This window comes from Phocoena phocoena, chromosome 17 (genome assembly GCF_963924675.1).
Source record: "Phocoena phocoena chromosome 17, mPhoPho1.1, whole genome shotgun sequence".
Taxonomy (NCBI): domain Eukaryota; kingdom Metazoa; phylum Chordata; class Mammalia; order Artiodactyla; family Phocoenidae; genus Phocoena; species Phocoena phocoena.
The window spans coordinates 77,390,821-77,406,852 of NC_089235.1; the positions used below are offsets into that span (position 1 = coordinate 77,390,821).

General features: G+C 56.4%; 1 protein-coding gene across 1 annotated transcript in view; it reads right to left on the minus strand.

Annotated features, from left to right (window-relative positions):
- KCNK9 (potassium two pore domain channel subfamily K member 9) overlaps nucleotides 1–15,750 on the minus strand; it is a 91,127-nt gene extending 75,377 nt beyond the window's left edge. Inside the window, exon 1 of the mRNA XM_065895622.1 lies at nucleotides 15,468–15,750. Coding sequence (XP_065751694.1) covers nucleotides 15,468–15,750 — 283 coding nt within the window. The remainder of the gene's footprint in view (nucleotides 1–15,467) is intronic.
- Nucleotides 15,751–16,032: the final 282 nt, after the last annotated feature.

Sequence of the window (16,032 nt, forward strand, 5' to 3'; positions counted from 1 at the left end):
CTAGTTTCAACCCTCGAAAGGCTGTGAACAACATAATAAACAAGTTTGACTTAGATTTATATAGAACTTCATGCACAACGAAGAGATAAGTTCTTTTCAAATATACATGGAACGCTACAAAAAGTAATCATTGAGCTACAAAGAAAAATTATAGTAAATCTTAGAATACAGAAATTATGCTTTAGAAATGTGCCTACAGACAGTGAACACTCGATAAAGGTTGGCTCTCTTAAACTTTCGGAATGCAATAGCTAACAATTTTCTCAACAACTTGAGGGCGATTATTATTATTATTTATTATTCCTATTATTCCTATCATTATCCTCAATTTTATAGATGGGAAAAGCCCAAGGTCACAGTTAGCAAATGCCCAAGAAAGAATAATACCCAGGAAGTCTGGCTTCAAAGCTTACGCTTATAACCAACTATGCTAACTTTATGTGTGTGTCTGTGTGTGTGCATAATTTTAAAACACATACACACACTTCAAATAAGTCTTGGATTAAAGAAAATACTAATTTTCAAGTTATTTACAAATAAGTGATAATGAGAGACCTACGGGATACAGCCAAAGTGGCATGCAGAGGAACATGTATAGCCCTTGATACATTTATTTAAGAAACAGAAACTGTCAGTGTGTGAAGGGCGGAAAAGAAAAATAAAACTAAAGAATGTAAAGTAAGTATTTAATAAGTACAAAAGCAAAAATCAGTAAGATAGATAACCTTACTATACTATAATAAAACCAAGAGCTGGTTCTTTTGAAAGATCAATATATGTTGGCAACTAATTCAAAATATTTTCAAGCAATGTAATGGCCAAAGGAAACTTGTGAGCAGGCCAGAGGCTGCATAGGAGCCAACTGTTTCATCCTCTTCTACACAGCAACCTGCTGGAAGCTGTTACCTGGAAGTGGGGCTAAGGGGCTAGACTGTGACGAGACACTTCCACTTTTACTTTATGTTTTGTTCAAATATATACTAAGGTAGAGATTAGAAGTATAATAAACCCCCAAACACAAATAATCAAACTTCAATAATTAACAACCTATGGCCAATCTCATTTCATCTAAACCTCCACCCACTTCCCCTGCAATTCAGATAATTTTGAAGCAAATCCCAGACATATCATCTCATCTCTAAACCTTTCAGTATATATCTCTAAAAGATAAGGGCTCATTTATTATATATAACCATCATAAAATAATCACACCCAAAACTTAACATTAGTATGTATGTGTGTTTCATTACGGAAGTACTACATGCTACCTGTTAGAAAATTCAATTAAGAAGTTTAAAAGAAGCACAGTAGACCTCATATACCCCAAAACATGCTGAAGGATCACCCGGAGTGTACAAATGGGGACACTGAGGCTGAGACCAGTGAAGGGGTTTGCCCACCGTCTCCCAGCCAGTAAGAGGTGGAGCAGGGATTTGAGCTCGGGCCTCTTGATGACACATCCCAGGCTGGGTCCGCTCTACCGTGGCAGCCTTTTGACCCAACATATAACCAGATTTTGAAAATAATGATAGGATAATGAATACATCGGGGCAACAACAGCTCCTTGGCCGTAAGGATATACGCTCACACTCTTACATGAGATAGGGCAGAGACCAACATTTATGGAGGGAATTCTGCACGACAGGCCTGGATAGGTACTTTCATTTCCATTGTTCTGCTCTTAGCAGTCCTAAGAAGATACTATGGGCTGAATTGTGTCCCCCAAATTCGTATGTTGAAGTCCCAACCCCCCACCTCAGAATGGGACCAAATTTGGAGATGGGGGTATTTAAAGTGGTGATTAAGTTAACATGAGGTCAGTAGGGTGGCCCTAATCCAGTGTGACTGATGTCCTTATAAGAAGAGATTAGGACACAGACGCCCATAGAGGGACAACCATGTGAAGACACAGAGAGAAGGTGGCCATCTCTAAGCCAAGGAGCGAGGCCTCAGGAGGAACCAAACCTGCCAACACCTTGATCTCAGACTACTGGTCTCCAGAATTGCAAAAATATAAAGTTTTGTTGTTTAAGCTACCCAGTCCACGGTGCTTCGTTACGGCAGCCTGAGCTCAATACAGAGGTAGATGATACACTGTCTATTTCACAGATAAGAGAACGGCACATCTTAGAGCTACGAAATGGGCAGCATTTGAACCCAGATGAGAGTCCAGAGCTATGCTCTCTCCCCTGCACCAGGCAGCTAAGCACGGAGAGCAGGAAAGGCTCAGCAAGGGGCGTGGACAAACTTGGTCAGCCAAGAGGATGAGCAGACTGCACCCCTGCCTTGGCCTCATCGTGGGCAGGTGTATCTCCTGCCCTTACGCTCTGGACTTTGTCATGTGACTTGCCTCAGACAACGGTTACGTGGAAGAAATGACAGCACGGTAGCAGGGTCATGGCATAAGACACCTCACTTGCTTTCACTGCCCTCTTGCACCTCTGCCATCACCAAGAGGAAAACACACAGTGGCTTGGAACAGAGCTGCCCCGTCAGCTTCAGACCAGCAATGAGAAAAAAGCTGCCCAGCTGAGTGCTCTGGAGCGGTCAAGCCCATGTGAGCCACCGTCTGTGAACAATAATAAATGGTCATTGTTTTAAGCCTCTATATTTGTGGGTGATTTGTTACACGTCACTAGCTAACTGATATAGAAGGTCAAAAGAAGCAGTATATAATGAAACAGTAACAAGCACAGGCTCTGAAGTCAGACTGCCTGGGTGTAACTCCTGACTCTGACATTATTTTGCTGTGTAACCTTGGGAAAATTGCTTGATCTCTCTGATCTTCCATAGCCACATCTGTAAAATGGGAATACATGAAAATATCTATCTGATAGGGTTGTTGAGAGGATGAAGTTAACTGAGATGGTTATCTGTAGAAAAACAAAACCCCATGAGTGGTAGCTCTATTGTTGTGACAGGGACTAGAGACTAAGCTTGTCCTGGGGTGCTCTGGTCAGCCTGACCAAGACAAGCAGATGACAGACCTTTCGTCTTCTTTTGTTTTAACATCAGTCCCACATCTGCCTTTCCCTACTAATTTAATGAGGCAGTGAGCTCCCTGTCACTGGAGGGTCAAGCAACGATGCCATCCTGAAAGGGTAGAACCAGATGACCTTTGAATCCTGTCAGACAATAATCACCGAGGCAGGTCTTCTGCCCTGTATCCAACCCATGATCCCTGGAAGGTGAACAGTGGTATAAAGAAGAGAATGTTGGGCTTGAGGGCAGAAGACCTGGGTTCAAGCCCCAAAGTCCACTGTGTGACCTTGGGAAGCCACTGGACGTGTCTGGCCTCGCTGGTATAACAGCATTAATCCTAACCATGCCTATTTCACAGGGTTGTTATGTGGATGAGAGATGGTAGTGGATGGGACCCTGCTTCGTGACCTAGATAATAGCCGGGACAGGCAATATCCATGTCCATAGAGTCCTCTATAGAGAGGTCACTCCAGGCTTACTGAGGGAAAAGCCCTCCACCTCTGAAGTTACGGCTTTCGCTGGCTCGGGGTGGGCAAGTACATGGCAGGCACACTGCCACTGTCCATCCTATACCCATGGCACACATGACTAATCGATCACAGCACTCCTCCCCACTGGAGCTGCTTCTCAGAGCTCCCGTGACCAAGCCGACTGGCTGGACCAGAACCGATCAGGCAAAACCTCCGATCCTGGGAGCCAGACCGAGGCCCACTGGCTCCCCTGCCTCCACCTGGTCCCGGGGTTTCCAGGAGATTGTGGGTTGCAGGTGTCAACTGCCCCCACAAGACTCCCTTGGACTAGCTGAGTCTGGGATGAGGATGGGTTTTCACAGCTGTGGACACCATCCCTCTAACCCCACGTGACCTGGTCCAGGCCACAGAAAGATTGCTAAGAGAATGTTCTAAAATAGTAAGAACATCCAAAACATGTCTTCAACACTGCTGAGGGCTCTGCACCATATGCTGCTGTTTACAAGACAACACACAACACGGCCAGGTGCTTGTGCCCTCTGACCTGGGAAGCCCACCAGCACGGCAAACCCTTAAGTAATAACCCAGCAGAATCCACACACCCACCCACACACACACACACACACACACACACACACACACTCACATTCAATAAAGCACTACCTATAATTGGCCAAAAAAAAAAGGAAAGACACATTAAAACACTATAAATAGAGAAGTGGTTAAATAGATGATCATATCCATTTAGTGGATATGGAGCTGTGAAAATATATTTCCCTTAAGACTGCGGAAACACAAGGTAATGTTTGATATAAACTTAAAGAGAAAAAGACTCTGAAATGCCTAGACACCATGGGGGCCTACCAATACCTATCTCCACTCCTTCCTCACCTTCAGAACCCATTTGGCTTGAAAAGCAACATGCTACATTTTCCCAGACTTCCTTGCAGATAGAGTTGGCCATAAGACAAAGTCCTGGCCGATGACGTGTAAGCAGAAGTCCTTAGGTGGACCATACAGGCAAGCTGTTTAGAAAGGAGCAGGCTCAGCTGATACATGCCTTTGTCTTTTGTTCTTTTTTCCTGCCAGGAAAGGATGCCGGAGGTGATGCTGGAGTTAGGGTAGCCATCTTGGAACCATGAGGCACCAGCCTGAGAACTAAAGCCAAGCTAAGACGGCTGAGCAGAAAGATAGAAGGAGCCTGAGTCTCTGAAGGCATCGTGGAGCCACCTGTCAGCCCATCTACCTGCCCCAGACTCCTTCATTGCTGTTTGGTCCGGTCACTGTTACCTGGGTTCTCTGCTACCGGCAGCTGAACGAAGTCCCTTACAGATCCATCCTGATGAAAGGATAAAAACAGTGAGCACAGTTGAGCAACGAGGAGAGTGGGAACATGAAAAGCTAAAACCATTCCTGCATGTGACCACGAGACCACAGGGGAGTGGTGGGGACTTTTCTCACCTCTTTATAAAATGACCTCTGCCACGGCTCACTACTTCCCCTTTTCTGTGATGTAGGAGCTACTTTGTGAACCAACACACACTGGGCATCCACTTCATCGGCGTTCGAATCCCTCTGGCCTAAACACTTGTCCCAAATAGATGCTAGACCAATTGTGCTAACTGCCAGGGCCCCTCAGCACTCGGGGCGCGAAGAGGTCTTTATCTCCCCGGAAATGGCGCTCACACTGGGAAACCCTTCATTACGACCAGACTCAAAGGGAACATTCCCCCGCAGCCTGCAGCAGCCCTGGGCGAGGCCCTTTCCTGGGGCGCAGACGAGACTCGTGGTTAGAGCCCAGCCAGGCCAGCCCTGCGTCACGAGCAGTCATCCCCCACCAGAGTCCAAGAGAGAAAAGGTCCCGACACTGCAGGTGCAGCCCATGGGACACCGAGCTGCCTCCAGACGTACCTGGGGCCTCGCCGCTGGGCTGGAGCAGGAACCACACCCTCCGTCCTCCCTGACACACAACAACGCTGCCTAGAGCTTCTGCGTGAGGTGGGGAAGGCAAGCGCCCTCCTACGGTTCCCCCCAACACCTCCAAGCTCACCCCACCTGCCCAGAGTGAGCGAGCTGGCCTCAGCCCCACCTGGGCTCCCACCCCCCCATCCACATGGGACTGTGCCTGAAAGCTCAACGCCAGAGTCACCTCCCTCCCCGACATGTGGCTGTGAGGCCTCCTCTGGGCAGAAGGAGGGGGCAGGGAGAGGGAAGGGACCCACCTCCCAGGCACTGACCTCACACACACACACGCCACACCGCTCGGCCCCCTCTGGCCATGATTCGGAAGGTGGCTTCTTCTCCTAGTCTGCAGAAGAGGCTCCGGGAAGGGAAGTCACCAGGCCAGGGGACATTCTGCACTTCGGGCAATATCTGGCAACGTCTAGAGACATTTTTATTTGTCACTACTGGGTGGGGGAGGGGGGTTGCCACTGGCAACCAGAGGATGATGGAGACCAGGGATGCTGCTCCGTGTCCTGCGACGCACAGGACAGTCCCCACTGCAAAGAGGTATCCAGCCCCTAATGTCAGTGGTGCATGGGGAGAACCCTGCCCCAGCCCGAGGTCACCCAGTGACCAGAGCCGGGGCCCTGCGTACAGCCCGCGCTCTCTGCAGCCCTCACGCCAGGATCCTCACTGTGGGTCACAAGCAATCAAGGTCTCCTGCCCACGGAAGTGGGGACACTGCCGGTGGGCACCACGGAAGTACCTAACGGAACCCCCAAGAGTCAGCAGGTAGATCCTCACCAAGCTCCCCTGTGCACGAAGGTGTGGGAGAGGGACAGCAAGGGGGGGCAGGCGTGCACACGGGGAGGGTCCAGGGAGCAGCTGTGCCCAGCCTGGACACCTCAGGGCTGCCGCTCCCAAAGTGGCTGCCGGCGCCCGGCTCTGCCCCTCACTCCCAGCAGGCCTCACCCGCCCCTGAAACCCACAGCACCCCAGACGTGTGCCACCCTGCACGCCTCCAACACATGGCCAACAGGGACCAAAGACACCACTGCCGTGAGCTTCACGTTTACTGACATTTTGGTCCCTGAGTATAACATCTTGTTCCTGACGGGCCATCGGGGGGTCAATCATCAAACACCTTCTGGGGCCCGGTATGTGCCAGGCGCTCGGGACACTGGGATAAAAGGCCCGAGCCCAGCCCTCAAGCGCCTTTCATGTGAGCAGACCTAGCACAGTGCAGGCCCCTGCTGTCACCCACTGACCAGCGTCCAGAGGACAGACACGAATACAGTCTCAGCATCTTGTGAGTGCACGGGGCCAGGCTGGGTGGAGGGGACAGCACAGGCAAGGTCCCAGGTGGGAACTGCCCGGCAGTGGTGTCCCAGGGGGCGTGGGGAGAGGTGGAGGGAGGTCTGGGGGCCCACAGGGCGGGAGGGGCAGGCAGGGCGCAACAGGGCGGAGGGCTGGGTGCCATGACAACACACTGAACGCCTCAGCCCCGGGCAAACGCCTGGTGATGCTGCCCGCTGGGAGCCTCTCGCCTTCCTGTACCTCACGTCTGGCAGGGCTGGTGACAGCCCAAGGCTGTTTCACAGGTGGGTGCCTCTTCCCGCCAGGTGCCGGACAGACTCACACGAGCCCGTCACTAGCGATGGCCTTGGGGACCGAGATCACACATCTAAGGCGTGGGAGTGAGAAGCTCCCCATTTGGCAAGACGGGTCCCTAACCTGCTGTCCTCCCTTAAAACCAACAGCTGAAGTTCAAAAGGCCAGGCCTCTGCCCTGCACCTGCCCAGTGGCCCCGAGGCTCATCCGAGCGGGAAGATGGCCCCAAACCACTCAGTTCAAAGTCCCCCCAGCTCGCAGGGCCGAGCGCGCACCTCGGCCGCCGGCCGGTGCCGAGTGGCCCTGGGGACTCAGTTGCCCCCTGTGGAGGCTGTGGAACAAACACATGCCCGGGGCACCCTGCAGGAGGCGTGGCGGGCCCGGCTCTGACCCGAGAAGTTGGGGTGCAGGGGTGTCGGTGGTAGAGGAAGATGGTGGCGTGGGGCTGCAGGGTGGAAGGCGGCCTCCCGGAAAGCCATATTTTCCCAACAGGCCTGGGTTGAGAAAACCTACTGCCCAGGGTTGGACCCCACGGCTCCAGAGGCCCCCGAGTCCCCCAGCCTGGCATCCCACCACGGGAGCCTCCTTCCGCTGGATGTCAGAAGCTTTTCCATCTCCGGGGTTGCTCTCTGAGTACAGAGTGGGCATGGGGCAGCCCCCCCATGGTCAGGGCCACGGCACCCAGCAGGGGCGGGGGCTGGAGACAGGCAGGGGATGGGATGTCCCCCAGGGGGGAGGGCGGGAGAGCAGGGCTGGGAAGCTGCAAACGACGACTCTCCAATTTGCCAAGAGCCGTTGGAGTGCAAGGAGGTGCGAGGCACCTGGCAACCACTGTCAACACAGCGGAGCCCCGGGGCTGTGACAGGAGGCCTTTCACGGTTGTTCTGGCACGTTCTCTGATGCTCGAGAGCCACCAAGCTCTACGCCCCCATTTCACAGATGAGAAAAAAGCCCCAGGCTAAAGGGACGTGCCTAGGATCAGGCCTCCAGGACAGGCAGACGTGAGCGGGACTGCCGGTGATCTGCCTGCCGCCCCCGGCCCCGAGTCCCTTGGGCTCAGGCTCTGGAGGCAAGCGCGCCATGACCCGCTCCTGCAGACACGAGACCAAGGCCAGAGGTAGGGCCTGGCCCCGGCCCCCTCCGCTCTCCATACGCCCAGCCCAGCACGCCCCTTGCCACCCAAGGGCACCTGCACCCTCACGCCAGCCACAGCTCATCCACCTCTGGTCTGGCGCCATCCTTCACCTCACTGCCACCCAGGGCTCTTCCCAGGGCTGGGGACACGACGAGGGTGAGGGCAGTTCAGGGCAAGCCCACCGCACGGGGCAGCCCTGCCTTTGAGCAGCTGTTTCCCGGCCAGGCCCGTCATCGCTCAGGACCCCAGGAAGGAGCACGGTGGCGGAGGTGGCTGAGGGCTACAGCCGGTCATCAGCTGGGGACCCCCTGCTTCTCCCAGGCCCAGGGGCAGACATCTCACAGCATCCTGGCAAGCCGGGCCAATGCATTCACAGACGCTCCTAAATTTTCTCATCTTCCCTTGCTGCAAATTTTTCCATCAACCATCCCTTCTTCTCTGGGTCCACAGCACATAGCTGTTTTGCGCTCCGAGATCAACGTCAGGGCCTGGATTCGCCCCAGTCCAAGACAGAGAATAAGAGAAGTTCACATGAGCCAGAAGCTCGAAACATGTCAGTGCAGGGAGGGGGCTGCCCAGAAATGCTGGGGTACTGACTGGGAGCATGAACGAAAGTATAGTGCAGACCAGGGGAGGTGAGAAAATTCTCTGCTCTCCCTGCGGGATCAGACCCAACTTGGAGAGCACACTGTGTGCGCCAGAGCTGCTCAGAGGAGAGCGGCCAGCTTACAAAGGCGTTATCAAAAGAAACTCAGGGGCCCTGGGGCCATCTCCAAATTCCCAAGACTGTTACGGGACAGGAAGTGAACCAAGCTCTACTCAGCCCTTCTGCTGGAGAACTGTACGCCACAGGGTGGGTGCCTGCAGCTTAGAAGGGAGAGCCTCCTACAGACAGAGGTCCCAGAGTTAAGACAGGCAGAAGGGAACTCGGAACAAAATCCCTTAAGGAAATGAGCACCAGACCCCGCCCCTGCTCCCCGCCCATGGGTGGCCTGGAGGAGGATATCCCTGGGGTGGAGGGGAAGATTCTCAACCAGACGCTCACGTCCCAGATTCCACTGCCCATGGACTCTTTTTTTTTAGCTGCATCGAGTCTATGTTGCTGCGCGTGGGCTTTCTCTAGTTGCGGTGAGCAGGGGCTACTCTTCGTTGCGGTGCACGGGCTTCTCATTGCGGTGGCTTCTCTTGTTGTGGAGCACGGGCTCTAGGCGCACGGGCTTCAGTAGTTGTGGCGCGCAGGCTCAGTAGTTGTGGCTCACGGGCTCTAGAGCGCAGGCTCAGGAGTTGCGGCGCACGGGCTTAGTTGCTCCGCGGCATGTGGGATCTTCCCGGACGAGGCATCGAACCCATATCCCCTGCATTGGTAGGCGGATTCTTAACCACGGCGCCACCGGGGAATTCCAGGGTCCTTGCCTCCTAACTCCCTCCCAGAGCACTGCCAAGACCAGGCGTTACATTCATCTCCGCCGGCATTTTCCCTGGTCCTCTGGCGCGGCTGGTGTGAAGACAGTGCGGGGCTGCTCTGTGTTCTGACTCACAGAGGCAGGTGCCCGGGGCTGCCCACCTGTCCATCCTAGCTCCCCAAGCCCATCCCACCCTGGACCACTCCACACACCTCCCACTCCAGACTCACCTGCACTCTGTGTGCTGAGTTCCCTCTCCTTTCCTGAGCCTGGGCCCCCGAGTTCCACTTTCTAAATGGAGACCCTCAGGCCGCTCCTCAGGTGACCACCATAGAGACTGGCCAGCCCTTTAAGAGAAGACCCCCCCGCCCAAGTGCACACACCCCCTTCCACGTGGAAGCCCACAGGTCAAAACTTCACACAATAACCTCAACGTTCATCTAAGCACACACACTTCATCACATGTGAAGTGATGAGCTCCCTGTCACTAGAGGCGTTCAAGAAAAGGCCGGCTGATGAGGCAGGATCGTGGGTGCTGGTAATGTTCTGTTTCTTGATCTGAGTGCTGGCTGCACGGCAGGGTTTGTTTATCGGAATCACTGAGCAATACACTTGTGACACGTGCGCTTCTCCACACGAACTTTCTACTCTCTGAAAAATTAGAAGTGACTGGGATCGGCTGACCATTTGGCAGGGAGGAGATGAGGCTGGAACAACGTGAAGATCGCCCACCATCGAGGCGTTAACACTCACTGAGCCCTGCCAGGGATGCCGTGCACCCACCCTGACCTGCCCATGGGAGGAACTGGGTAACATCCCGCTGACGGAGGAAAGACGAACGACGCACGGAGCCAGGTGAGTGCTCCGAGCGATGAGGAGTGAGCGAATGAGTAAGTGAACGACAGCACAGAGGGAAGAATGGACGGATGCGGGGATGGGTGGAGCCTGACATACACGCGCAGGGAGGGCTGGCTGAGGGGCAGTGTGGGGGATGGACGGGTGCAGGTGCGAACGCAGGTCCACAGGGGAAGAGATGTACACGGAAGCCTGGCTCACCTCCCGCTGTGACCCCCCCCCGGACTTAGCAGATGAAAGTCCAGGCCATCCGGAGAGAGCAGGTGAAGGCCATAGATGTCTGCACACGGGGTCTCCCGTGGTCCCCGCTGTCTCAGAGCCCTCAGCGGGGTGTCTCATACGCCTCGGGAGAGCCGTCTCTCTCAGGTCACCCCGAGTCAAGGAACCCACCCCTTTGCCTCCCCCAGGACATCTATAAATAGGCCGTGCTTGCTGGAGGGCCAGGGCCACGTCGAGCAAGGCCAGGTCCGGGCAGGCCTGGGAGGAGCTGAACACGGCACCTTGTGCTCCTGCACCCGACCAGCTGCCATACTGAAAGTCACAAGGAGACCCCAGCCCTCCCGTCCGGCCCACGGTGTGCTGGGTGGCCGGGTCCTCCACCTGGGCCTGGCTGAGCAGCTTTCCTGAAGCGTGACGGTAAAGGGAGAAGCAGAAAGACACAGATGGAACACTCCACAGGCCCATCCCTGGCTCCTGGGTGGAATCCATCTTTGGAGCCTGCGGTAAGGAGATCCCGACTGCAGAGTTCCAGGCCCTCGGCCTCAGTGGGCACTGCCTCCTCTGGGCCTCAGTTTCCCCATCTGTAAGTTGGGGCAACACCTCCTCCCGCCTCGAGGGTGACGTGAGTGCGTGTGTGTAGAAGTGGTGCTTCCCTCCTCGGTCCTTCTGGAGGTGACCACTCTGTGCGGGGCTGTGTGCGGGTCCCGCCGGTGCCGGGAGGAGACATGGTTCCTCCAGGGACAGAATAAATGGCAGCAACAATGCTGGAGCTGGGGGCGTGCGGAGCGCAGGGGGCACAGCTCGGGGGCAGGGAGCGGCAGAGGGTAAGCCGTGCCCAGCCCCTGGGCTGTCTGCCGGTGGCTCGGGAAGGGTTAACTGAGTTTAGCTGTCCCCACGCTTCACGATGGACTGCACCCAACTGTTTGGGTTTCCAGCTCCCCTCCTGCCTCAAGGCCAGGCCTTATCTTGTCATCTAGACGGTCCCCAGAGCCCCAGAGGCAGCACAGGCCAGGCAGGGTCTGGCACGCAGCGAGTGTAAACCGTGGATCGAAACCTGCACCCCAGAGCGCGAGAAGAGGACATGGGAGACGCTTTCCACTTGGTGAGAAGTCTGTTCAAGGTCCTGCGGATGAGCGAGAAAAGGGGGCGCCCCACTGCATTCTGGGGCGGGGGACCTTGAGCAGGGAGCCCGCAGGAGCGCAGAACCTTCTGGGACTGTGCCCCACCCCCTGCCAGGGACCCACCTCCTGAGCCGGTGCCCTGGAGCAGCCACCCCGCCTTCAGCCGGGCCCAAAGGGCCTGACGTCAGTCTGTTCCTCCTCCTCCAAACAGCAGCAAAAACAAAACGCAGGGCCCTTCTTTCCCTCCTTCCCCTGTGAGGCCCAGGTTTTAAATCTGCCTCTTAGATCCTCCAAATGAGATCTGAATTCTAAGCACAGTTTCCTCTTTAATGATCCTGAAGGTGGTAACTACTTAGAACACAGATGTTAGAGTCGAAAGAGAAGTGTCTGGAGATTCCCGCTGTTGTCAGAAGTAGTCGCTGATGGCGGGACACAATTTTGGCCTCAAGCGCCTCCTGTAGGAAGAGCCCCCGTGTGCTGGGGGTTCCTTCCCACCCAGGCCTCAGCCCTGAGCAGAGCAATTCGGAGCAGGCGCTCTACAGCCCCTGGCCGCCGGGACTCCTGACTGCCACCACTCCTACCAACAGCTCAGGAAGGCAGGTGGGAGGGTTTCCAACCAGCCTGCTAATCAGATGGGCACGGCAGGGGACGCAGAAGGAGTTTTCATCCTGAACATGATGGAGAGTTCCGAAGGCCTCGGGCTCGCCAAATTTAGAACGCAACAATACCATCTCCTGGGCAGCAGCTACAAGTGGCACAGACATGAGAAGCAGCGAGCGGGGACGGACGGCACCCAGAACTGGAGCAGCGATGGGAGCGAATCTGCCTTCTTGGAGCCAGCGGGACCTGTGCTCGCCCCTGCCTAGGACAAAGGTGCCTGGGCCTGGGCTCCCGGGAGAGCTGGCCGGCGGTCAGTGTGAGAGCCCGACAAAGCCTCTGACGAGAACGGCGGCCACAGATCCAAGGCAGAGTGGTAATTATATATGTTCTTAAAATCCCGTTCACCGAGTGCGCTACTAACTGCATCCGGGAAGCGGCGTACATTAGCAGAGGGAGTGAGGGTGGTTCCTGCCCCACCTTGGAGACCCGAGCTCAGAGTCGAAGCATGCACGCTCAAGGTTAGCTTCGAAAGAAGGACGCCCCTGCAGATGCGCCCGACTCAGGAATATCACTGTCCGATAGGAGGCGGTTCCGTGGAGGGCCTGGCTGGGGGCTGGGCTTTGGTCTAGGCCTAGGAGCTCCTTAATTTGCATTTATATTAAAATAGAAGAAAACAAACAGAATTAACTAGATAGGTGCTTGGTTTCCCGTAAATGCGAGCTCTTCAGAGCTAAACAGCTTCCTAGGGCAGAGTCAGGCTTAGCTGATGTCAAAATTCATGGATTCTCACCTACGAAGCGCACACAGCGCCGTACCAGGCGGCTGCAGGCACGAGGGATCCCACTGGCCCTTCAGAGTCACCCTGGCGGGAGGTTACAGCGTCACGCCCCTTCTACAGGTGGGGAAACAGGCTGGGGAGTCAGCACACCACCCTGCCCTTCATGGAACTCAGGTTCCAAGCCCGGTCAGCGGGCTCCAGGTTCAGCATCTTTCGACCACAGGGCAGCTGAGTCAGGACAGTCTTTTCTTCCCAGCCTTACACACACATTCCACCCTCTCCTTCCGGAAAATCAGTTGAAAACTCAACAAAAGAAGTGAGGAATAAGCCAGCACGGTCATCGGCTGCCCCTCCACACGCTCCACCTGGCCACCCCGCCTCGACCCTTCCTCTTTGGAGCCCTAACCGTTAGAGGCATATGCCCAGAACTGCCAATCAGAATCAATCAACGCGATCGAGAAGAACCTTATCAGGTAAATGGAACATCTCTAGGTTTGATTTTAACTCCAACCATCTCTTCGATGTTGCAGTTCAACTCTTGGGACCGGCCAGAGGTCTCCCGTGCTCATTTCACTACTGGTGGCCAGCACGCTCGCAGATTTCATCTGATTTGGGTCTACGGCACTCAAGGCACTTTAGGGAACGATGAGTTCTTCCTCCCCAGGGGTGGTCAGTTTTGGAGGCATATCCCCGGCTCTCTGGCTCTCCCGCAAGCAGGCCCCTGCCCCGCAGGATGGACGCCCTGTGCATGTGTGTCACGGCCACAGCTCACACTGGAAGTGTAAAGAACAGGAACGATGGTTATGACTGGCTGGCCCTTTCAGGACCCGGAAGCACAGGGTGGGAAAGGAAGGACTTTACTGTGTTTTGGCCCCTGGGCCAAGGACGTGTGGCAAGAGGAGCAAAGCTGGTTCCACAGACAACAGAAGGACAATTTCCTCCTGAAAACATAAAAACCTACACCAATGAATTAAACATTTCAAACAAGATGACTCTCTTAAAAACTCTTTTCAACCAAGAAGGAAAGACAAGCCGTCCTGTGTTGGCGCTTCCTGTTGCATATGGCACTGAGAAATCCTGTTTTTTCGGCACGCAGAGCTTTCCAGAGAAAGAAAAATATCAAGGGGAAAATCAGAGAAGGAGGTCCAGAGAAGTCAGGCAGGAGGGACAGAGAGAAGGATGGGGAAGACGAGGCCTCTTCTCAGGGCACAGGGGCACAGAGAACTGGAGGGGAGCAAACTAGAGGTGGCCCCGAGCCAATACAGTGGCCCTGACAGGTCCACGGAGGTGGCCATGAGAGGCCGGGTGCCGTGCTGGGACAAGGTGCACGCCACAGAGACACCACCCTGCCTCCTGCGGCGTGGGGAGGGCAGCCCCAAATCCACTGGGATGAAGTGACCTGCTCTATTTCCCACAGGTCTCCAAGGGTGATGGACGCAAGTTGCCTGAACCCCTTGGCCTCAGTGGGGGTCCTGCCCTAGGTGCCCACCAGAGGCTGCTTCACGGGTAGCACCTTCGGGCTCAGACCCACAGGAATCCCCAGGGTGTACCAACTGGACTCTCTCCCTGGACCGGAGCTGAACTTCCCCGGCTTCTGGGCAATACGCACACATGCCTTACCCACCGGCACAGCCTGGGGGTGGGCTGGTCCTGCCCGCCCCCCCCCACGGGCTCTCCACCGCGCTCCTAGAGCCTCTCACCAGGCCGCCACCGCCCCGCCCCCGCCCCCATCACCAAAGAGCAAACCCTCTCCTCCCAGGGGCCTGGCACGACCAGGTTCCAGCATGGAAGAAGAGGAGCCAGGAGGCAGGAGAACTGAAACCTGGGCTCGGAGAAGGCTGGAGGCTGGCGAGGGTCAGCGCCTGCCTCGCTCCGAGAGCCGTCCGCGGCCACCTGAGTCGGTCTCCGCGCCGCAGGTGCCAGGCCAGCCCTCTCCAACTCCCGGAGAGGTAGTAAGTGTAAGGCTTGGAGGCCCGCGCAGCCCAGCCCGCGCCGGGGCGGTGGGTGGGTGGGTGTCTGCTGTGGGATTATTCTTAGCGCTCCACTCTCTTTGCAAAAGTGGCGCCTCCGCCCTCCAGGCTCCGGCACGCTCGCTCCGGGCTCGCACGCCCGGCCCAGACACCGGCGCGGAGGAGGGCACCGGGTGGGGTCCGCGAGGGGTGAGACGGCGCGGAGGCGCAGGAGAGGTGGGGGCTCCCGGAGAGGAGGGGGCGCTGCGGGAGGGGCCCCGGCGACAGGCTGCGTTTAACCCTCGGCGCCCCGCACCCAGCCCTGCGCCGCGCGCTCAGCCGCCTCCCCGGACTCCTCCCGGGACGCGGGGAGCCGGGCGGCGGCGCGCCCAGCCCTTACCTATGGTGGTGATGACCGTGATGGCAAAGTAGAAGGAGCCGGCGAATTTCCACTGGACGCCAGCGCGGTGCGGCTCCGACTGCAGGATCACCAGCTCCAGCTGCCGGTAGTCCTCGCTGCTTATGTTGTACTTGCCCTTGATCCGGACCTCCTCCGCTTTGAGTTTTTCCTCCTCGCGCATCTCGTGGTCCGACTCGAGGGCGTCGAAGACGGCGGCGCCCACCAGCAGGTAGGTGAAGGTGCAGACGATGAGGGACAGAGTCCGCACGTTCTGCCTCTTCATGGCCGCCAGCAAGGAGCCGGCGCGGGGGGCATGTCCCGCAGGCTCGCAGCCGCGCGCGTCCCACTGCAGCGCCCGGCGGCCGCCGCCGCCTCCTCCGCCGCCGCCGCCGCCGCCTCCAAGTTGTAAGCGGCGGCGGCAGCAGCAGCAGCAGCAGCAGCAGCAGCAGCAGCGGGGAGGCGGGGGGCGGGGAGGCTGGGGGGGCCCCCCTCCGCCGGGGCCGCCACAGCCGCCGCCACCGCGAGGCGGCTGGCGGGGCAGGGGCGGCGCGGGCCCGGGCTCGGG